At 33.4% G+C, this 25,062-nt stretch overlaps 2 protein-coding genes across 7 annotated transcripts; both read right to left on the bottom strand.

The window, feature by feature from the left end:
• Positions 1-5,885: 5,885 nt before the first annotated feature.
• On the bottom strand, positions 5,886-6,486 carry LOC129892010 (calcium-binding protein PBP1-like). The gene has a single exon (XM_055967530.1). It carries the CDS (start codon positions 6,398-6,400, stop codon positions 6,041-6,043), a length of 360 nt encoding a protein of 119 aa, XP_055823505.1. The 5' UTR covers positions 6,401-6,486; the 3' UTR covers positions 5,886-6,040.
• Positions 6,487-15,524: 9,038 nt separating this feature from the next.
• Positions 15,525-24,745, bottom strand: LOC129891745 (pentatricopeptide repeat-containing protein At2g30780-like). Of its 6 annotated transcripts, none has more exons than XM_055967206.1 (6): positions 24,710-24,745; positions 24,140-24,593; positions 21,536-23,415; positions 18,167-18,831; positions 16,556-16,744; positions 15,525-15,793 (listed from the first exon to the last, which is right to left on the bottom strand). In XM_055967206.1, exons 2-3 carry the CDS (start codon positions 24,551-24,553, stop codon positions 22,300-22,302), a joined length of 1,530 nt encoding a protein of 509 aa, XP_055823181.1. In that variant the 5' UTR covers positions 24,554-24,593; positions 24,710-24,745; the 3' UTR covers positions 15,525-15,793; positions 16,556-16,744; positions 18,167-18,831; positions 21,536-22,299. The 6 variants fall into 6 exon arrangements, with proteins under 6 accessions (XP_055823181.1, XP_055823186.1, XP_055823183.1 ...); XM_055967211.1 differs by lacking the exon at positions 24,710-24,745 and adding an exon at positions 20,807-20,938 and having other exon boundaries at positions 24,140-24,703; XM_055967208.1 differs by lacking the exon at positions 24,710-24,745 and having other exon boundaries at positions 18,167-18,467; positions 18,598-18,831; positions 24,140-24,703.
• Between the last annotated feature and the right edge of the window lie 317 nt (positions 24,746-25,062).

Genomic DNA, 25,062 nt, shown 5'->3' with positions numbered 1-25,062 from the left:
TCTCTGCATCATGAAATGATGCAGGTCCAAATGGACGTCAGTACATGGAATGTACGAGTATGTAATATGGCAGAATGAAATATACCTCAGGGAAGAATAACATCGGGTCAACTATCTCGAATCAGAAAGGTAGGAGAGACTCACATAAGGCGTCATAAATCTAAAGTAAGAATACATTTCTAGACAAAGACCAATCACACATCATACAAACCAATCCAATCATACACAATACAGTTCAATCAAATCATATATCATCCGATTCAATCCAATCGTATACAATCGGTTCAACCCAGTCATAAACGATCCGATCCAATCCAATCATATATCCTTCCATTCAACCCAATCAACATATCATCCAATCCAATCCAATCTAGTCCAATCGTACACTATCAAATCACAATTCATCTAATCCAATCCGATCATATACAATCAACTCAACAATCAACTCGAAGGGCTCAACTCAATAAATATGCAAATTAAATTATGCAATGTTTTACAATTCAACTCGATCATCTACAATCACATTCAAACCAATCATATCAAGCACAATTCATTCAATTGGGAGTTTCTCTAACCGACAACTATCACCATATGAGCGAGTGATAGTACAACAAGCCGACGTTGTTGCCGCATTTGTTCATACTTTGCTAGGGTATGAACGAATCAACCAATCATGGATCCAATCCAATCAAGTCCTATCATGTCAGGACAGTAATTTAGGAAGCATCCGACTTTAACGGTTCAATCCTCTCCTACGTTTGGTGACGTAGTTTATTGGTTCGAGTATGGACTATACTCTTACCCAATTCGGTGCTCGATACTCCTCCCAAGACTCAATATGCTCATATCTATCAAGTGAGTAAAATACTCAAAATACTCATTTAGCCTCTTAGGACTTAGTTTCAAATCGACTCATTTAGTCTCATTGAACTCTTTTCAAATCAACTCATCTCAATCATCAAACTCTTCTCTTCAAATTTGATACCATCTCAACTCAATGGATGTAGAAAATATTATGTACATTTAAAATATAATTCCAACTCCTCAGCTCAAACTCAAAATAGACACTTTAATGTAAAAATACTCAACTCATTTAAAGGCTCCTCATACTCAACTCATACTTAAACTCCTTTTTAAATCATAGATGAAAATAATTACTCTTTAAACTCAAAATAGTGTATAAATAGTTTATGAAAAAATGTTTCCAAAATCATTTATTTTCAAAATGTTCATAAGACTCCAACCACATCAAATTAGGTAAATCACATTAGACTTCAATCCATTTCATCACACAACCTCCTCATCAACATAATCTCTTCATCAATCATTCTACTTATATAAAAAAATCACCATTCACATCATCATTCACACCATCATCAAAGCATCACCATTCGCATCATTATCAACATCATCATCCACATCATTATCAATCATAATCATCACATCAATCGTCAAACATCTACTCCAAAATCCTTATTTTATTCCTATGTTCAATTTATGAAAGCAAAAGGACATTCTTAACCATCCAATTCATTCTTTTCATTCCAATCAATACATATATACACAAAATAATCCACCTCAACCTCAAAACAATTATGACAAAAGAAATATCATCTTGGGTTCATGTGAATGAAACATGAATTCATACTCTCAATAAAACCCAACTTAAGAATATCGTCAATACCTATAAATCTACATACAAAGATACATTTGTAGTCAATAATATGAAAGTTGACTATTTAAAATTCAAGTCATTAAAATCATCCATCAATCTCTAGCATATGAAAATATTCTAGGATTTAGGAAAATTTCAAGAAAACCATCCCAAAAGGTTCAAATCTTTCACAACTCCTATCCAACACACACATGGGCATATGGAAGAACTCAATCCATATTTTAGGTTAGCCTTACATACCTTGTTTGAAGACTTTGAAGAAACCTTGATGTTAGGTCTTCAATGGAAGGCTTGAATTCTTGAAGCTTTTGAAGGCACCCTTTGTTGGAGATGGATTTGGAGAAGAAGAAGAGAGGAAAAATATTAGGGCTTTTAGAGAGAGAGAGAGAGAGGGACTGAAAAATGGTCCCAAAAACGTCCAAGGATGGTGTATATATAATTTGGGGAAATATCCAAATTGCCCTTTTTCAAAAATCTGAAAAACAAGCTAAAAATGCTCCTGGCGCGATAGTAGCGCGTCGCGCCATTGCAGCGCCAAGTCGATTAAGCCTAAATCTGCACACCCGTTAGTGGCGCGCCGCGCCAAGGACCAAACTACTGAGGCATGTTCTTGGCGCATAGTGGCGCGTCGCGCCCTTACAGTGCCAAGGCCATATTTTTTGGGTTCTGGAAAATAGGCTTGAAAACCCTGCACACCTCGTAGTGGCGCGCCGCGCCAGGGACCAAACTACTGAGGCGTGTTCTTGGCGCGATAGTGGCCCGTCGCGCCCTTACAGCGCCAAGGCCATATCCCCAGCAGTTGCAACCCAGGCCTAAAATTTCTGTCGAGCTAGCTCGTCTTAGAAAAGTCATATCTTTTGACTCCGAACTCCAAAAATTACATTCTTGGCGGCGTTGGAAAGAAGACTCAAAGAACTTTAATTTGGTAGGTCGTGGTCCACCCAGTTCATTATATTCTAGGAAATATGGTCATTTGAAGTTGACCCTTATACTAACTCGTCCGAAAACTTAATCAATTGGAGTTTTTTGGACTTGACTTGGTGTTAGAGATCCCTTATGACCCCTAAACACATCTAACACACTTCAAATACTTAGAAAATAATCCTAACTCATGTGTAAAATTACAAGTCCTCTGGTCCAAGTCTACACTCACGTGAAGAAATGTTCGAATCTTAGCGAAAATTTTTGGGGGGTGTAACAATATAACGAAAATAGTTATAATAAAATAATATATTTTAATACCATTAATAAGAGAAAAAATAAACAATAATTATAATATATTTTAAAATCAATTTATAATACATATTATAGGCATCTTTTAATAAATGTGGTGAATATATAATTAAAATATTTTTAATACAAATATATTATGTATTATATGTGAATTTCAAACATCTCGATACTATTTATATTATGATAATTAATTATTATTTTTTAAAAAAAAGGAGAAAGAGAAACAGAAAGAGAAAAAAGAAAGAAAGAAAGAAACACGCAAAAAGGAGAGAGAAGGGGGGGGGGGTAATGAGGTGTTATATGTGAATTTCAAACATCTCGATACTATTTATATTATGATAATTAATTATTAGTTTTTTAAAAAAAAGGAGAAAGAGAAAAAAAGAAAAGAAAGAAACACGCAAAAAGGAGAGAGAGAGAGGGGGGGGGGGGTAATGAGGTGTTATATGTGAATTTCAAACATCTCGATACTATTTATATTATGATAATTAATTATTAGTTTTTTAAAAAAAAGGAGAAAGAGAAAAAAAGAAAAGAAAGAAACACGCAAAAAGGAGAGAGAGAGGGGTGGGTGGGTAATGAGGTGTTATATGTGAATTTCAAACATCTCGATACTATTTATATTATGATAATTAATTATTATTTTTTTAAAAAAAAAGGAGAAAGAGAAACAGAAAGAGAAAAAAGAAAGAAAGAAAGAAACACGCAAAAAGGAGAGAGAGGGGGGGGGGGGTAATGAGGTAATTTTAGTTATTAATTAAGATAAATATGATATAGACCATAATAAAAAAAAATAGCTTAAAAATGTAATTATTAATCTAAAAGAGTTCATTTATGTAAAAATTCCTTGTTCACCATCACAACAAATCATTTTATGGGGTATAAAGAAAAAATGAAAGATAAAACATTGTGTCAAAGCAAAAATTGTCACCTGAACTCTCACCTTGTTGATGAGGGTTCGATTCCCCACATTGTTATGACCTTCCCATTTCCTTTTCCCCCATCCCCAATTTTTTTTTTAAAAAAAATCTTTCATTTTTTCTATCACATTTTTAATTATGACCGCATAAATTATCAATCTTAGCAGTTCAGTTGGTTGATACGATTCTCCATCTTTAATCTCCTTCCCGTACCTCCATTTTTCAAAAATAAAGTAAAAATTACCGCATTTATAAATTATCATTAACCTTCTCTTAATTGTCTACTCTTTTTTTTTTGAAACTTCAGGATAACCTGCGGCCGCTATAATCTTTGCCACATAATTTTTACTCTTATAAAATAGGATTTTCAATACTTTTTTAATATTTGAAGCTAAATACATTTCCTAAAATTAATCATTTTATAGTATTTAAATATAATAATTTTGAGTTAAATAAGTAGAGAACAGTACTACTGTGTGATAAAGATTTACTTGAATCCCACTAATCAGGGGCGGAGGCACTAATAATACTCTTTTCGGATAAATACTAATTCAACTGTAAACATGGTTAATTTATGTTTTATGTTACGACATGATTAAATAAACATTCACGTGATTAATACGTTTTGATCCATATTATTATTTTAGTTGATGTAGAAAAAAATTGTGAAAGCTCACTGCCCTAGCTGCACAGTTGTCATGTTTGAATCCAATGTCTTTAAGCATTAGTTAATTATATCATTGAGTCCAATATTGCTATAGACTTTAAAAAAGTATTAATTATTTTTAAAAATATTTAATTAAATTATTATCATTAAAAATCATTTTTCATGTAGTGAAGATCGTCTAACATCTCTAAAAGATTATCCCCCGAACACTCTACTTAGGGATAGGAGGAGCAGCCCATTATCCAATTGTTAACTAATATTTATTTTCTTGACAAAATTAAATAGGGGAGCAGCCATAACTGATAACTTTGTGCTCTTATGATCAATTAACATGATTCTTTTTATTTCGTGTGTTTTCCGACATCTAGTTTGACTTGGCCCAGTCAATTTCAAGAAAACTATCACTTTTTCACTCAATTTACAGTTTTGCTAAATTGGTTAAAAAATATAATCTTATATTATGTAAATCTATATGTAAAAGATAAAGTTCATGATCAAAACGTTTGTCTTATAAAATGTCAACTTTAGTACATATAAAAATCAAAGGAAAAATTACGCAGATAGGCAAATATATACTAGTTAATTAGCTAACATAGCTATAGTTTGAATTAATTATGGTCTGCGGCAAACATTTAGCTGTAATTACAATTTGAGTTTTGTATAATTCATGTGATTATACAGTTAAGTTTTGTATAATTCACGTGATTTATACAAATATTGTGTGCGAATCAAAATCGAATTGTATAGCGAATTATATAATAAATTGTATAGTGAAATATACAAACGTTTATACAAAAATTGTGAATTGTATAACGAATTATATAAAATCTGTTATAACTATAGTTACGAATTGTAACTAGTAAACTATAATTATAGAGCATAATTAAGATATTTTTAAATGACTATATGCAAAAAAAAAATTCCAAAAATCATTTTATGAATGAACCAAAAAAAAAAATGGCCCTTTAGAACCACATATTAACGCGTAGAAGGTTGTGCCCGTGCAATCTTTCTTTCAGAAAAGACCTGGCCTAAATCCAAACCATCAAGGTCAGACCGGCCTTGAATCAGAGTCAGTAGGCCTCATCCTTAAAAATCATGGTGAGACCTACTCGATTCGATCCAGTTGACATTCTTAATTTTATGATTATATATCACATTCGATTATTCATCGCATCATACGCCAATATGATTATGAACCAGTTCATAATTTGGTTAGCCACTAAGGAAATTTTCACAGCTTTGATCAACATATTCCCGTTAGACGCATATTGTACAAATTGCCTACTTCTTTAAACACAGATGTAAAATAGGCAAAAAAAAACTAGAAAAATAAAATGAATCCTAAAGAAGAAAACTCAAAAAATAGAAATTACAAAGAACATGTGTATTTGGGTAAGAAATCAAATTCCCAATTTCCTTGCAAATTTCATCATGAAACAAGTCAATATTCAAGACCCCAAGAAAGAAAAAACTAAGTTACATAATTTCCCCTTTTTCTAAGTCTCAAATGAGTTACATCAGACAGAACACAAATAAAAAAAATCACCTATATGAATTAGTCTTGAATTCATGTTGCAGAGCAATTTCAAGCAAATCTTCCGATTCTTCCATCAATTCAGGACTCAATCTAAACATAAGCACACAAAACTCCATCTGATCAAGAGCACCATCTCCATTTAAATCCCCTTCTCTCAACATGCTCATCAATTCATCATCTCTCAAATTTTGCAAACCAAGAAGTGCTGAATTCTTTTTCAAACTCTCAAAAGTGACGACCCCTCTATCCCTATCCATCAATAGCCTAAACCCATTACACAGCTCTCTAATTAAACCATCCCCACCAAGCTTATTTGCCATCATAGGCAACATATCTTGAAAATCGTTGGTTTTTGTACCAGCCATTATTTTCTTGAAAAATAAAACAACCCCTTTTTTCTTTCTTTGATGAATGATTCTTGAAGTGGGGAACAATATAATGATCTTCCCTAATATAAGGGGGAAAATAAAAGGGGTTAATTCTAGGAAAGAGGAAGAATACGAGGGGGTATGGGGGTGGGGGGGTCAGCTATGGATGACAACCAAATCACAGAGATTTAATTGCTGGTCGGCTTAGGTTCTTGCAGACTGCAATTGCCTCTCTGTTTCTCAGAAGAAACCTGTCAGCCTGTCACTCTCACAAGGGCAATTACAGTCATTTCAAATATGGATAATTTATCTGTTTTTTTTTTTATTATTCCATTGTCCCCCTTTGACCTATTCATACTACTAGGAGAAATTTTTTGCTCTTTTCTAATGTTATACTTCTTCTCTCATAATTTGTTTTGTTTGGTTTTAACTTGTTATACAATTTAAAAAATAAAGAAAAAACTTAAATCATGTAATTTTAAATTTAAAATATGTGAAATATATTAAAATATTCCTTAATTTTTTAATCACAGTGAAAAATTAAAATTTAAAAATTACTGAAAATATTTTTTTCTCTGGTGTTCAAAATTGCAATGCCACTTGGTTTGACACTTGTTTGTCTTGGTAGGCAGGGAATTGTTAAATTGCTAAGTGGAGTCACATGATTGGTGTGATTGTTGTTGGGTTGCCAGGGGACTTTGTGGTGGAAAAGGATCTCTAGGAAAGCTCTACCAAACTTACCTAAAATTTCTTCTTTCACCTCCTTTATTACATTCATGCACGTCACATTATATTACTCTCTCAGTTTTTTTTTATTTGTTAAATTTTAATTTGACATACTTATTAAAAAAAAAATAATTAATATAATAAATTTATTATTTTATCTCTATTAATTAACAATCCTTTAATTTATATTTGCAATCCTTTAATTTTATCTCCACGTTAAATTTTAATTTGACATATTTATTAAGAAAATAATAATTGATATAATAAATTTATTATTTTATTTTTATTAATTAATAGAGTTTTAAGCATATTCACTCACTATATTTTTCAAAAATATTAACTTAATATTAATAAATTAAAGATATAATAAAAGAAAAAAAAATTATTTCTTGATTTATCAAAACTGACAAGTAAAAACGAAAATCAAATTATAAAATATTTGATAAGTAAATAAGAACGGAGAAAATATAACTACTCAAGTACTATATATCTTGATTCAAAGTAATACTTTCCCAATCCTATTTTAGATAGTGTTATTTGACTAGATACAATGTTTAAGATATTAATATGACACACATTGATACATATATATAATAATACTAGTAGAAGAAGAAATATATTAAAAACTATTTTTTTATCTTCATAAAATAAGGATAAAATTGTATATACATTGTCTTCTTCAAATCTTATTCGAGGAATATATTGGTATATTGTTATTGCAGCAGAAGAAATATTAAATTTGTAATCATTGAAAATTTAGTTAGATATGACATCGCAATATATCTTCAAATGAATAGTATAATGAATTTAATTTTTTAATATTCTAAGTAATATTTATAACGTCAATATGAAAAGATAAATTTAAAAAGGGGCATGATAAATTGATAATTTTTTATCCCAAGACAATGTAGTACTACTAACTAAAGTACATTCTAAACAATGATCCATATATACCTTTTATTGAACATACATAATAATACAAGAAAATAAATACAAGAAAATAATGCCTTTTTTAATTTGCAACGTCTATTCTAATAGCTGTGGAAATTACTAGAAGCTTTTCTGTTTTAGTGAAGCAAAAACAGCTATCTCTAACTTCTTCACTATCTATTGTTAGTAAGTATCAAATATCGTATATAAAATATTTAATTACATATACAATTTTTATATATTATATTATTATCAACAACGCATAGCGGGAGCTTTAGTGCACCGGGATGCCCTTTTTTTATATTATTATCAACAAATATATATAATAGTATAATACAAAGTACATATCTCAGTTAATGCTTTTTTGTATCTAATAGGGGATTGACCGTGTTAGTTTGATATAATTAAAAATTATAATGAAAATTTGAAGTCACAATTTTTTATGATATGAAGTATTAGAGGTTAGGTAAGTCGAACACTACTAGAAACAAAAAAAATTCCATCGTAAATCAATAGAAAATTTATGTTATAGAACATAATTTTTCACTTATTTCCAACTCAACCAGCTCATTCTCATTGAGAAAATGTTTGGTGGTAAATAGATTCTCACTGGTAAAAAACTTCATAATGTTTCCATATGAAAACATTATTATTTTTTTTCTTCTCACCAATTCAATTAAATATCTGTGAAAATAGCAATTGAACATTTTTCAACGAAAAATAGTAATTTTTTAATAGTGGAAGTTGAACACACTACAATTGTCAATTTACCGTACCACAAAATATCGAATCATACGGAATAAATTTAATATAATAATAATATAATTATTTTTAAAATTAAAATTAAAAATTAGCGAACTAAAATTTTCAATACGATACCGTCTAATACCATATCATACCCACCCTATGTATAAGTCCGTTGCTCAAATTTAATGTCGATAGCAATTATGTAAAGTTAACGCCATAGTTTTCCTTAGCCTCCAAACTTAATTAACAATCCTTTAATTTATATTTGCAGCTGTCTATTTACAACCAATCTCAAGAAATTCCGTTGGAGTACTAATTAATACTGCTTCTAAGGCTTAGTATGTGAATAGCTTAGATTAGAAACTAATTAAGCTGCATGCATAATCATAATTAGAAGCAAGAATGCCTAAAGAAATGGATCTTGTTGGATAATATGCACAATAAGTTTAGTCCTGCATCCGGTAATTAGTACTCCCTCCCTTCGTTTTTATTTATATGTCGTCCTTACTAAAAATAAATGTTCTTTAATATTTGTCATTTCACAAAATCAATACATAAATAATTCTATTCTTCCTATCTTACCCTTGAGAGTTATTAACCTTGAAAATATGAATTTGACCAACATAGAAAAACTAAATGATTATTTCATGTTCATTGGTCAATTTTGTTAATTAAAATAAATTAATTTATGTTCATTTATTGAAAACTAACTTCAAAGAAACACTAAATAAGGGTATAATGGTAAACTTACATAGTTTTTTAAGGGACGTAAAATCTAAAATGATGACATATAAATAGAAACGGAGAGAGTTTGACTTGGTCATCCTTTCATTTTTCTTTTCCAGTAAATGAGTTACAAAAAAAAATAGGGAAACTTATCAATACTTACTGTTATGCCAAATTTATTTATCAATATGATCGAAATATACAAATTTTATACATTGATTATATATTGTATAATTGATGTATTTGTTGGCTATTTTTTAAACTAGATCATCCAAAACATTGAAGTGTAATTATTCCAAAAAACTTTAGTCTCTGGGAAGTTACCTAATCATTTAATTTCTAGTTGTTATGAAGACCATTTATCAGTTGGGTTGGCATGCAATTTCTGGCGCAATTTTTTATTATTCTTTTCATCTTGGAAACTTATTTTTCTTAATTTTGTTTGCTTAATAGCAATAAAAAAGAGCTGATTATAAAAGAAATTAGAGCAGAAATAGACTTATTTAATAATGTTGTTTTGCTAAAGCACCGAAAGTTTCTTAATGGTTTCAATAAAAAAAAAAGTGTCTAAAGACTTTACACAATATCTTTTTGATATCTGGTTAATTTATTATTTTGGCGTTTTATTCCCTTCCACATTAGCCTTCTAATTTTTCAAATTATCTTTTTTGCTATTAAAAAATCGCAGATACGGTTAGCATGTTGTGTAGGGTATCTTTAATTATTTCATATACCCCCCAACCCCCAACCCCAAACCCCAAAACACTAAAAGGAAATGGCATGTCTAGTCTCTATAGACTAATTAAGCATGTTTTCTTTCTTTCTTTTTTAAATTGGGGGCAGGGAAGGAAAAATGTGGGAAAAGTTACAAAAAAGTTACAAAATAGAGAATCGAACTCTCATTAATAAGATAAAAATTCAGGTAGTTGACAATTTAACTACTATGGTTTTTTCAGAAGCTATAAGTTTGGATAGTCAACCAACCAACGTACTTAGATTCTCCAAATTATAGCATGTTAAGTTACAAGCAAGTCCAAATCTTGTGTTTTCATGTGTAATGTGTTCATTTTTCTAAAGTTCATTGCTTTAATGATCATGTAATTATTGAAAGGCGGGGATAGAAAATTATTCAGGCTAGCCAGGGTGCGGGAGAGAAGGGCATGCGATGAGGGTCAAATGAAGTGCATTAAGAACGAACATGGAAAAGTATTGGTAGAGGAGACCCTTATTAAACAGAGATGACAGTCATACTTCCATAAACTCTTGAATGAAAAAGGGGACAGAGAGATTGTGTTGGGAGATTTGGAACATACAGGCAGACGTCACGATTTTGGGTTTTGCAGGAGTATTATGGTTGAGGAGGTTAAGGGTGGTCTTTGTAGGTTGCGTTGGGGAAAAACGATCGGAACTGACGAGATTCCTGTGGAATTTTGGAAGAACTCGAGCTCAGTAAGTTTGGAGTGGCTAACTAAGTTATTTAATGTCATCTTTGAGACGGCAACGATGTTCGAAGAATGGAGGTCGAGCGTAAAGATTCCTCTATACAAAAACAAGGGGGATATCCAGAGTTGCAACAACTATAGAGGTATCAAGCTTCTAAGCCATACTATGAAAGTGTGAGAAAGAGTGGTGGAGATGAGGGTCAGAAGAGGCGTGTCTATTTCAGATAACCAGTTAGAATTTATGTCGGGACGATCAACTACAGAAGTCATTTATCTTATGAGGAGTTTGGTGGAGCAGTATAGGGAGAGAAAGAGGGACTTGCATATGGTATTTATCGACCTAGAAAAGGCTTACGATAAAGTCCCACGAGAGATACTATAGAGATGTCTGGAGGCTAAAGGTGTACTTGTGGCGTACATTAAGGTGATCAAGGACATGTATGAGGGTGCCAAAACCAGGGTAAGGACAGTAGGAGGGGACTCAGAGCATTTTCCTGTTGGGATGGGGTTGCATCAAGGATCAACTCTCAGTCCGTTTTTATTTGCCTTGGTGATGGATGGATTGACGCGATAAATTCAAGGTGAGGTACCACGGTGTATGCTTTTCGCGGACGACATAGTCTTGATCGATGAGACTCATAGTGGAGTTAACGCTAAGCTGGAGGATTTGAGACATACCTTGGAATCTAAAGGGTTTAAGCTGAGTAGAACCAAGACAGAGTACTTAGAGTGCAAATTCAGTGAGACACCTCAGGAGGTTGGCGCAGAAGTTAGGCTTGGTGACCAGGTCATCCAAAAGAAAAGTAGTTTCAAGTACCTTGGGTCTATCATGCAAGGCAGCGGGGAGATTAACGATGATGTCACACACCGTATTGGGGCGGGGTAGATGAAATGGAGGTTCGCTTCCGGTGTGCTATGTGAGAAGAAGGTGCCACCACAACTTAAGGGCAAGTTCTACAAAGTGGTGGTTAAACCGGCTATGTTATATGAGGAAGAGTGTTGGCCGGTTAAGGTCTCTCACGTTCAAAAGATGAAAGTTGTCGAGATGAGAATGTTGAGATGGATGTGTGGGTATACCAGGAGCGACAGGATTAGAAACGAGGCTATTCGGGACAAGGTAGGAGTGACTTTGGTGGAAGACAAGATGCGGGAAATGTGATTGAGATGGTTTGGGCATGTGAAGAGGAGAAACACAGATGCCCCAGTGCGGAGGTGTGAGAGGTTAGCCATGGATGGTTTCAGGAGAGGTAGGGGTAGGCCAAAGAATATTGGAGAGAGGTGATTAGATAGGACATGACGCAATTACAGCTTACCGATGACATGACCCTAGATAGGAGAGTGTGGAGACCCACATTAGGGTAGAAGGCTAGTACATAGTCTCGTTATTCTTCCCTATTAGTAGGCGCATTAGCGCACTATAATTTCTTGTGCTTTGATTTCTGTTATTATCTATTACTTTCTGTACTTTGATTTCTCTATTTTATCCCTGTTGTTCTCGTTATTTGTTTTCTCATATATGCCTTATCTAACCTCTTTTATGCTTTTATTGAGCCGAGGGTCTTTCGAAAACAGTCATCATACCTTGGTAGGAGTCTGCGTACACTTTACCCTCCCCAAATCCCATATTGTGGAATTTCACTGGATTGTTGTTGTTGTAATTCTTCAAAATTGTGCACTAAAATCTATTTATTTTTTAATTCAGAAAAGTCACTTTTCAAACTAACTCATTTTGACCGGTTTTGTAAAATTTCCGGCAACGAACTACGTACTACTTTGGTATTATAGTACTCAACGTGGACTTAAATAATCTCAAAACAAAACTACGATGTGACCATTTAAGTAATCAACCCCAATTCTTATGGTAGTAAACAAAACTACGACGTGATAGCAAGGCCGGCTCTATGTTGTAAATAATAAGGCATCTTCCATAGGCTCCCAATTTTGAGGGACTCAAATTTTTACTAAGAATAAATTATATGTTATTTTTTTATAGAAAAAATAATTATTTATGATAAAAAAAATTAAAAATTATATTATTTTATTTTCTTTAGCCTCGATCAAATAAAAGAAATCAAGAAAATATTATTTTGTTTTCTTATATTCTCTCCGCAAACATTCACATATTTTATTCTTTTTTAACTGCTCTGGTACTCTCTTTCAATTTTTTGATAAGTTAGAATATTACTCTATATATCAAAAATATGAATCAATAGTACGAAACGAGTTGAATATAGTGAATTGCAAACTATTTACTTATATCTTTTTTAAATTTTCAAGCATAATAACACACATATTAAAGTGGGGACCAAGTTATCAACTTCTTGAATCAGATTCTATGGTTCTAACTCTTATCTTTATTTAAAATTTGTCAACTTGTTACTTAGTGAAAGGATGTTTTTCAATGTTGAATTGATAAAATCTTACCTAAAAATTAATAATTTGATTTTTTAAAGAAATCATTTCTAAAAAAATATTAAATAATAATTTGCATCTAAAAAATTTAAGAAAAATATTTTTTTAATAAATATTTATGAAATTTATTTAAATTTTAGGCCTCTAATTGAAATTTCGCTTTAGACCTCTATTTGTGTTGAGCTTAAATCCAAGTGGATATATTATCATCAAAAGAAAAGTAAGAAATTCTCTCAGCATATAAAATAGATCAAATTATCCAGCATAAAACCTTAAGAAATGGATCTTGTTGGATAATATGAACGCTAGTCGTTAATTAAAACGTGATCATAATCAATGTCATTACTTTTTCCTTGTTTTGGATAATTTGTGTCGTGAATTTTAAATGACAAATAAATCAAAAAAGAAAGAGGAAATAGGCAACCAGTGTCTTGTACTCCCTCTATTTACTTTCATATCCTCTATTTATTTTAGAATCACATACATCTATTTTTTTTCGTATGCTGATGTCAACTACTACCTTTTTTACCTTCTCTGATACCATCACATTATATTACAATATATGAATATATATTGTGATGGTATCAAAGAGTAATTGAACAGTGTTTTCATTGAAATTTGATTAAGTCTTTCGATGAAATTACTCAATCATCCATGATACCATTATAATATATATACACTGTCATGGTACCATTGAGGTATATTTCAATCCTTCAATATTTTAATTTAAAAATAATTTTTTTTAAAAAAAAAACTCATAATTTAGATACAATTTTTAAAAAATTTGCAAAAAGAAAAATAATTATAAAATATATTTTCTACGAATTTTTAATTTAATAAATAAGGTTGTGACTTTAATAATTTTCTCTTAATTATTTCTTATTTATTTATTTTTAAAAAAAAGCTTAATTCTATATGATACGCCAATAAAATATCAATACATCAGTGGAGTATCACAGAGATATCAATATACCGATGAAGAATTCCTATGTGATGCTAATAACTCAAATTGTTAATAAAATTTCTAAAAGTAATGATCAATTCTATGAGTATTAGACCAAAAAATATTCATTCTTATTTGCCTTTCCAGAAGCTCTTGGATATAGGCCTCTATGAACATTTTGTTGTTCTTTGATTCTCCAAATAATTCTTTATGCAGAGGATCACCAAAGTAAATCGTTGAAGAGTTGCAAAGAGATGGCATCCAAAGTAACAAATTTATTTTATAAAGAAGAGACATCAAGTAGAACATATGTCTCTATTACACCAAGAAAAGTTAGTAGTGCCAGTTTCTTAAGTTTAATCAGTTCTTAGACGCCAAAATAAAATTAAAGGAAACCAAGTTAGATTTGTATACATAAAATGGTGAGAAGGATCAACTATGAACAATTTAAGTGTCGCGCTGTAGATTAGAAATTATAAATAAGTCAAATGTTTCAGTTTCAAACAAACTTCCTATTTACCCTCACAATTAAGGGGCACGACTGGTTCCTGAAAATGCAAGAAATCAATTTTTAGACCTAAACTACAAGCTAAAATGAAAGAGCATATAGATGATATTTTGCATGCTTAAAACTAAATATCAAAGTATGCTAAAGATTTGGAATGCCATTTCAATTTGTTACCAACTTATCCGAGGAATCAGTCTCCAAAAAACCCTCACCTCAATAGTATAAAGCTGCAAAACAAACTGCTGCACCTCAATATAAGCTAGTAGAAAAGTTTAAGGTGGAGTAACTTAATTATATGGATAAGACGAAGGTACTCAGTCCAAGTTCACATTTAATATTGATCATCATATTCCCGAAAATAGTCCACTTAATTTCAGCTCAAATTAAGTTTGATGGACAGCTCATCGTGATATACTCCAGTCCATTCACATTTTCATGTTGGTATTAAAAACAAAATTGAGAATATAAGCGCAGCTCAAGTATACCAGCAATCATGGTTCTAGCGTGGCAACAAAATAAGGCAATTTTATGGGCTTTTAAAGTTTTTAATATGTTAAATCATGTCTTCCATGTCGTAAAATGATGAGACTGACTTTTAAAGCCGAATATAGTGCATATTTCTCCTGAAGTTCAGTTCCCATGAAGTTCTGCTTTACGACAGAGAAGGTAGTCTTAGTATTCACTGTCTTGAAGTAATGGCATTACCTGAATTTGTTCATCAAGATGTTTATTGCATATTACCGATGTTACTATTCTTCTTTACGATAGTTTTTCTTTGTTTATCATGTCTTACTTATCTTAATTTTCATTTAGTGTTGTGATTTTACAGTACAAAGACAGTCATTATATGGATAAGAAAGAATCTGGCAAGGAAATTTCTGAGGAAGTTACTCGGGAGTCATGAATCGCCATATCATACAGTGAACCAGAGAAGGATCCTTCAATTGAATCTGCACCTGAAAATTCCAAGTATGAGATGTGGTAAAATCTGTTAACGACATCAGAATGATAAATGTAGGTCGGAGTTATGTGAATTGTACTTTATACTTAGGCCATTTGATATTTTGAGTCTTTCCTACTAACACGTGTATTGCTCTTTCTTTTGTAAGCAAACCACGTGTTCTATTGTTCTGTTCATATTGTTCTGTGTACTTTTTCCCTTTCTTCTGCTTAGATTCTTTTCCTCCCACCGCAAGAACAACTACATGTCGTTCTGCACTCAAATTGAATTTGTGCCTGGAATGATATCGTCATCTCAGAATTCTTGATTTACCAGAATTGTCTTTCAATTTTTCACTTTTCTCATCCATCCTCCATAGGCGATCTTCAGTTATGTCACTTGCTAAATACTCTAGAAGGTACCCGAATTTTGCTATTCTAGATCTACATGTTTCTCTTACTCAGTCCCTAATTGACAACTCTTCAGATGACCCATTGCCACATTTATTTCTTGCCATAAGGCAGGCACCTACGTGTTGCTCGTTACATTTTTTCCTCCAATATACCCTCAGTATGAGTCAATGTGTTAGAACAAATATAATATTATTGTTATTGAGGGAAAGAGAAGTTATCACGAGGGAGTGAGAGATACGATACCAGATAAATGAAGAAGAACTTACTATACCTGAATTCTACAGCAGAAAGGATGATGATCTCATGGTGAAGTTAGCTTAACAGTGAACATTTACTAAAACAAAAGTCACTTCAACAAACTTAACTGATATCCAAATGCCTTTGAATCTGGAGCGTTGAGGTGGCCAAAAAGGCTGAAAAACCTGCATATCATCTTTGTTACTCCATTCTCCCTAGTTCCTAATGAATGGTCCTCCATACCGAGTGAAGCTGTACAGATTGAGAATCCAAAAGTCTATTCTTTTCCATTAACACCAAAATGGGGAAGATACTTCCTGCAATTAGACAATATTCAAACATCCATAATGTAGGGGTATAAGAGACTTTGCAAAGTTGCAATATAATTCACATAATTATTTGCTCTCACAGTCCGCTATTTTATCAACCTGAATTTTAGACATAGTCACTTAATTCAATGTTGATCTCGGGCACCAAGAAAGATTGTCCATTCACAACAATCTCAATAAGAATACCATGATCCTAACGATTACAAATTTAATTCACAAATTCAGTCTAATACTAATGCCAAAGAACTTGAGAGAAAATAAAATGGGGGAATGAGCCTACAACAAACTGGATGTTAAATACATAATCTATATAATCAACCAAATCCAATAATAACACATGACCGACACGGAAAACTACAACAGTTATCTGATGCATTATCCACTAATAAAGCTGTGTAAATTCTGATAAAAAATAATACTCATATTTTCACCTAAATGATAAATAATGAACTGTAAGAGTGACTTTTCCAGTGAGTTTTACTGGAGAAACATATAGGAAACTAATCTGACAGAGAATAGGATGTTGCTTACTTATGTACCAGCAGACAAAAGGAAATGGAAGGATTATTAATTAATATCTATTCTCGCCTAATTAACGCATGTATAAGAGGACGTCATTTAAGGCAGATTGAAAAGGTCAAATAACATATAAAATTATAAAAAATGAGGGAACGAAACTCATTCCAACCAAACTTGACTAAATTGTAGTGCTTGTCTTTCAAGAATAAAATTCCTTCTAAAGTATCCTGTTTTACTTGGCTTGTGGCTAAACAAGCTGTGTTAACCCAAGAAAATCTCATGAAGAGGGGGATCCATCTAAGCCCTAGATGCTTCTTTGTGAAGAAAAGGTTGAGACAGTTACCCACCTATTTCTACACTGCAGGATTACCTATCTACTGTGGAAAATCTTCATAAATATGGTCTGAGCTGGGTGATGCCAAGAAAAATAGCTCAGACCCTGAAGATCTGGAGCAGCTATGCTAACATCTCTGACCACAAGGATAGATGGAAAATTATACCAGCTTGCATCTGGTAGTCCGTTTGGAGAGAAATAAACCTCAGGTGCTTCCAGAACAAGAGCAACAGCATCCAGAAGATGAAGATGAATTGTTTAGTGTTGTTTCATTTTTGGTGTAAACAGGAGTATATGGAAGATCTAGAATCAGTTATAGATGTCTTAAGCTCTTTTTTAATTTTTTGGTAAAGGGTTGAAGATCTTCCGGATACTCTACCTCAATTGTATTTAGGAAACCTGTAACTTGTGGCAGTTTCTGATTTTTTGGAAATAGAATACAAGTTGTTACTTTCTCAAAAAAAAAAAGAATAGATGCATGTTTGCTTGTAAGATACATAAATCTAATCAAGAACCATTTGCATTGGAACAAATTAAAGGATCACTAATCAACTCACCTTTTACAGGTTTTTAGTTGGCGTGGGGGGTTCAATTGACAGCCCGAAACTTGAAGATTCAGATTCAATAACTGATGGTTCCATCTCCACCTTGCTTGTGCTGAGCGACTTCACCTTTTTAGTGTTCCTCACGTTAATTACTTAGCAGAAAAACCTGTTCCTAATCTGTGCAGGACAGAACTATTAGAATTGTTGAGTGACGCTAGAGCTTATTCAGGATGACTTCCTCAGCTGAATGCAGAATAGTCTATTCGAAAACATCTGTTAGATATGATTAACGCATAGGAGTTGGTGCTGAAAACTAAAGGAGCCATTTGTAAGATTTATAATATTTGATGAGAAAAAGCTGATATGAAATAAGGAAATATAATCAGTTTGTACATGTTTAGAAATATAAATTTCAGCCAGCTAATAGTTTGGGAGCAGTGTACCAATTTCTGCAACAGGAGGAGGAGTCATATGAGCAATATGATCAAAAGTTGTAATATTGAGCTTGGTCTACCACAGCAGTTGTTTCTCCAGTTCGTCGGTTGGTTTGACATGCTCTACTATAGTTTCTCTGTCAAGTATCCGATAAAATTTATGTGTTGGTCTTCCGTATGAAGTCGGTGAAACTTTTACTCTTGCAGCAGAGATTAGATATGTCTCCAAGAGAGTAAGTTTGTCTGCATAATGTCCAATATCATCACCATACACAACTGTCCTAATTTGTTGCTCATGTAAAGTTTAAAAGCTTTCTGAGATGTAGGGAAGTAATATAATTATGCAAAGAAAATTAGATGTTACTACTATAGGTGAAAGTACCTCTTCATCTTCCAAAATCATATTTTGAAATCTGATTATCTTCTCGAGACTTTCTCGCACTCGTCCAAACTTTGGACTTTGCAAGTCCAATCATGAGTTTAAGTTGTTATTCGATCGATGTTGAATCTTAGTACCATGTGTCTACCTAAGATATCATGACAATGATATGGGCAGGAAAAGTTAGAGAGACCCACCAATTAGAGCTCTTTAATTTGTGGTATCTTAAACTAAGAAGCAGCTTCACATTTTAGCCGATATGGTGTATATATAATTTGTGGTATGCTTTTCGCAGATGACATAGTCCTGATCGATGAGACTCGTAGTGGAGTTAACGCTAGGCTGGAGGATTGGAGACATACCTTGGAGTCTAAAGGGTTTAAGCTGAGTAGGACCAAGATAGAGTGCTTAGAGTGCAAGTTCAGTGAGACACCTCAGGAGGTTGGCGCAGAAGTTAGGCTTGGTGATCAGGCCATCCAAAAAAAAAGTAGTTTCAAGTACCTTGGGTCCATCATGCAAGGCAGCGGGAAGATTGATGATGATGTCACACACCGTATTGGAGCAGAGTGGATGAAATGGAGGCTCACTTCTTGTGTGCTATGTGACAAGAAGGTGTCACCACAGCTTAAAGGCAAGTTTTACAAAGTGGTCGTTAGACCGGTTATATTATATGGGGCGGAGTGTTGACCAGTTACGGTCTCTCACATTCAAAAGATGAAAGTTGCCGAGATGAGAATGTTGAGATGGATGTGTGGGCATACCAGGAGCGACAGGATTAGAAACGAGGCTATTCGGAACAAGGTAAGAGTGGCCTCGGTGGAAGACAAGATGCGGGAAATGCAACTGAGATAGTTTGGACATGTGAAGAGGAGAGACACAGATGCCCCAGTGCAGAGGTGTGAGAGGTTGGCCATGTATGGTTTCAGAAGAGGTAGGGATAGGCCGAAGAAATATTGGGGAGAGGTGATTAGACAGGACATGGCGCAACTACAGCTTACCGAGGACATGACCTTAGATAGGAGGGTGTGGAGGACCCACATTAAGGTAGAACGCTAGTACATAGTCTCGTTATTCTCCCTTATTAGTAGGTGCATTAGTGCACTATAATTTCTTGTGCTTTGATTTATGTTATTATTTATTACTTTTTATACTTTCTGTACTTTGATTACTCTATTTTATCTGTGTCGCTCTCGATATTTGCTTTCCCATATCGCTTTAAACTTCTTAACCTTATCTAACCTCTTTTTATGCTTTTATTGAGCCGAGGGTCTTTCGGAAACAGTCGTCCTACCTTGGAAAGAGTCTGCGTACACTTTACCCTCCCCAGACCCCACGTTGTGGGATTTCACTGGGTTGTTATTATGGTATATATATATTGTTGTTCTCTCTTTCTTGAGACCGATAGTTTTGAGCCGAGGGTCATTCAGAAACAACCTCTTTATCTCCATAAGGTAGTGGTAAGGTCTGCGTATACTCTACCCTCCCCAAACCCCATTTGTGGGATTTCACTGGGTATGTTGTTGTTGTTGTTTAAACTAAGACGCACATCCTTTTGTTAATGTCTAAGCTTTTACACGGTTTTTACTTTATTACACGATCAAAAACAAAATGTTGTATACATATTCTAAACATGCATCAAATCCTTTTGTCAATGTCTAAGGTATCGATAATGGCAATGTAATACATAAAACACAAATATATTTGGATAGTTGCTGCAGGAAGAGAAAAGAGGCATCTGATCATAGACAAAGCTGAAGTGAGTTGACTTTGCAAAGTAGATTAAGCATTTTTGTGGGGAAAAAAGCATAATGTATTGCTTGAAAATGAAAAGGGCCGCACCTTAGAAGGAGGAGAAGGAGAGCACAAGAAACGCAACAGACCAACAGTGAAGAGAAATAATTGATCAATGCATGCAACAAAATTGTAACCCACATACCCATACGGAGCAGGAAGAATTGCAAATAAATATACCTAAAAAAAGGGTGATTACCAACAATAGAGTGACAAAAAAGAAAGCACAAACTTTTAAACACAGAAGATCAGAATTTCCTAGACCAACAATGAAGTGCAATAAACAGAAAGTTTGAGTAGAAATTTCTATAAATGTACAATTAAGGAAGGAGAAAAGTTGATTTATGAATACTATCAAACACCGGCAGTACAGTAGAGAAAAAAGGAGAAAAAGAAGAATTCAATCTGTGCAGTGATGAAAGCTACAAAACCAAAGCACACTCAGAACTTTGAACACACGATTGAATGAAAAATCAGCAGAAGCTGAGTACTTGGTTAAAATTTCCCAAAGATCCACATGCAAATATTATACATTCAAATGACAAATTTATTGCATCTATATTTGTCAGATTCAAAATCCATCCTTGACATTCTCTAAAATCAAACCAATTTATTGCATCTATTTGTTTCTTATTTCTATATTTCTCCTGATCAGTGGAAAAAAGAAAGAAGAAGGGAGAAAGAACTCACCAAAAAGAAGAAAATCAAACCACAATAAGAATACAAAAACTATGAAAGTAACAAAGGGAAACAACAGGAAAAAGAAGAAAAACTCACATAAATGGACATGCAAGAGGCTGACATACAAATTCCTCTTTTTGCTCTTCCACGTACTTAATAGCCAATCAGATAGGGCCACGAAAAGTCATTAATTGAAAAGTTTGTACTGTATATTTTGTGTTGCCTTTCGTACAACCAGCTGATGCTGTGTTCATCCTGCCCTTGTTGGCTTATAAAATAGGCTCAAAAAATGCCCTTGTTCGTACGACTTTCCTAGAGCTGCACATGGTACAACTTTTGCAGCAGCGTTCGTCCTTCTCCTTATTGGCTTATAAAATATAGAATACTGGAAGAAAAGACAGGATAGCAGAAGAAAGAACATACAAAGTTAATAGTGGAGAGATGATGCTAAGACCCAGACAAGCTGGATGGCGATGAACCGAAAAGGCTGGAGAAGATTTAGAGCCACAAATAAAGCAAAATAGAGAAATACATGGCAAATTAGTTTCACTTAAAAAGGCATGGTATATAGTTAAGTACTATGAGAAGTCTAGATTAACCCTCAATTTGAATTATATTGGCAATAAGCAGGTATTTTGTTCACACATGCTTGAATTAACTCTTCTATATCATAGAAATGCTATCATCACTTGAGATTTTAGTCTGTCGTATATCAGCAACAAGGGGGAACAAGCAAAGGAGAAGAACTAAATAGAGTGTCATCTGCTGCTTCATCAAAATCTCAAGTTCCAACGATACTACAATCAGGTTAAGCATGGTAGAACTATGATGGAAGGAAATTGAATTATGAACTGCCAACTTTATCCATTTATAGGAATTCCATATCCATGCCTGCACATCATACCCAAGACCTGATGACGTTTATCCTTTCCCCCCCAAGTTCTGTAGGCTTTAAGTAATATCCAAAATGTTTTCTTTGAGATGCCCAAATTCACTTTATCCATCTCGCTAAGAACTCTCTCCATTTCAATGAGCCGCCTTTGTGATGAATACATAATCATCTTGCAGTGGTAAGGGAACCTGCTCATTTTCCAACCAGCACATTCTGCACGGCTAATAAAATTAGCAAGTTTGTCCACTGCATTGTTTCGGAAGTAACTTGAAATGATGCAACGCATAACACCAACCGTTGTGACGGATGTGTTACATTCAAATGCCTCATTTATCAAATTTTCCATCTCATCTAATAGATCCTCCTTTGCATAGAAACATATTAATATGACATTCAACCAAGGCCTATAATCATCTTTACGAATCAACCTCATCAATTCCTCAATCTTTTTAACTTTATTTACATCAGAACTTTTACTATAAGCACATATCATAGATCGAATTAATGAGATTCCATGCCGGTCAACATGACCTTTGACAAGCTCATAGATTTCTTCCATCTTATCCAACTTACCAGAATTTGCATATCCTCGAAGCATCAATAAATGGGTAGTAAGATCAGGTTTGATACTTCCTGCCTTCATGATTCTATACGTCTTTTCCATATCATCCCACATCCACGCTGTGATATACCCAGCAATTAAATAGTTGTACGTACCAACATTTGGGTAGACATCCAAACCATTTATTTCCCGTAAGGTTGCCTCCATGTGATCTATCAGCATTAATCTTCCAAACAGAGAGATCAGTATGTTGTATGTTGCAATAGTTGGGGTACATGTTGCTTCCCTCTTCAAGTCCCGAAAAACTGATTGACACTTAACAGCCAAACCATTGATCATGTATGCAGTCATGAGGGCATTATATAAAGAGGTCGACTTGAGTCGCTTGTTGGAAGCTTCCTTGAATAGTTTGGCTGCAAGATCAACATTCTTTAACCTTCCAGCCACAACGATAGCCTTGGAATACTCCTCATATGTCATGGGAGTCGGGTAATCCAATTGTCTTCTTCTCCAGTCAAAAGCCTGATAGAAAATAGTCAAGTATGTTACTTCCCCAACGAGAAAAAATGGCAGTGGTCATAGACTTAACATCATCTCTTCGGTAAAAGGCATTGACAAGAAATTACGTAATAGAGTAAGGGCATACAAGACAATTCTTCAACTATGACTAGTAGAAAGGCACGAAATTACTACTGATTAATTGAAAGGAGAATTGTTTGATATTACCAAAAGAAGAGCAACTACTCAATTTTGTTTCATCCAAAAACTCAGCACCATTTTATTTCCCCCACCTAATTCACATAATCTAATCATAAAAGTTGTACTCACGCAATAACTGTACGAGGTCCCAATTTAATTGACCTTTGCTGGCAGGGGCGGATCCACCCTTGTAGATATGAATCCATAAGTTCAAAATCATAACAGATAAATGATAAATACCTTAAAGGGCGAACTCATGGAGTTCAAATTCTGGATCCGCCTTTGTTTGCAGGGTCAACAAGCCCCCTTTGACCACAACTCCATTCATATATTTGTGTTATCATTTTTTTTTATCAAAGCTTGGTGGTTACCTAGATTTATCTAGGTTCTAACTGAGAAATAATCAATATCGTCCAGACAATATAATAATGACATTCATTTCAACCATCACAAAACAAAATTGGTTCAGTTATAATGAGGATGATATCGTATGTTTGCTAAAGTAATGATATGAAATATATTGTATTACATATAGAAAGAGAATCACCTGGAGCGCTAGTCTGGGCGAAGATTTTAGCTGCTTTAAGAGCTCAACAACCGCAGAACCATCTGCATAGCTACTAAAAAACAAAACCCCTCTATCTGCTAATAATTTCTCAATCCTTTCAGCATCACCACTGTATGCTAATAACTCATCCTTTAAATGTGAAACTTTTTTTCTCATATCCTGATTGACCAACGAATCGAAACGATAGCACTTGTCTGCGAATAAAGTAAATAACTTTGGCCAGGCGGATTGGGAAGAAGATACCTTGCCTGCTAGTCCTCGGATCCACAACGTATTAGCTGAACCTCGTCCAATTGTGTAACACGATGAGAACTTTCTATAATCTTCAGAAAATTTTTGGAGAATTGCTTCCTTCTGGAAAGCGTCTGGGATTATCCATATCCTCTTCATCATTGACAATTGACAAATAGGTAGATAGCAAGGGCGGCAGTGGCTTTAAACCCAAAAAATAAGAAGCAAAAATCCCCCAAATTCAGTTCAAAAAAGAAATAAATTCGGAAACGAAGAACCAAAAGCACTAAGCAGACAAAAGATCAAAGAGATACATACCTACGATGTAAAATGTTATTATTAATTGTGAGAACACCACACTTGAAAAACCCTAAATAGAATATAAAAAAATTATGTATTTATTCTTATATTTGTTGTTGATCTCTTACTAATTATTAATTATTATGCACATTATTTTATAGTTGATGGAATTATAATACAATTTGAATCAACTATATTTTAATATTAACTTTGTAAGATTGTCTTTAATTTTTTGACATGTTTAATTAAATATTTCAAATTAAAACTAATTAGATTATCAAATAATTAAATTTAAATGTTATAACTTTGAATGTTTTCTAAAGGTAACGCAATCACTATAATATTAGTTTTTGTAATTTAAAGTATTACAA

This window comes from Solanum dulcamara, chromosome 6 (assembly GCF_947179165.1).
Source record: "Solanum dulcamara chromosome 6, daSolDulc1.2, whole genome shotgun sequence".
In the NCBI taxonomy this organism is placed as follows: domain Eukaryota; kingdom Viridiplantae; phylum Streptophyta; class Magnoliopsida; order Solanales; family Solanaceae; genus Solanum; species Solanum dulcamara.
Note: the sequence above shows the minus strand (reverse complement) of the source record. Positions and strands in the feature narration are given on the sequence as shown.

What these genes read in the sequence shown, in the direction of transcription:
- LOC129892010 (XM_055967530.1), bottom strand. Translation starts at nt 6,400, where the DNA reads ATGGCTGGTACAAAAACCAACGATTTTCAAGATATGTTGCCTATGATG.
- LOC129891745 (XM_055967206.1), bottom strand. Translation starts at nt 24,553, where the DNA reads ATGATGAAGAGGATATGGATAATCCCAGACGCTTTCCAGAAGGAAGCA. An exon ending in CGCCCAGACTAGCGCTCCAG is followed by an intron (nt 23,416 to 24,139) that starts GTGATTCTCTTT and finishes ATTTTCTATCAG; the next exon opens with GCTTTTGACTGGAGAAGAAG.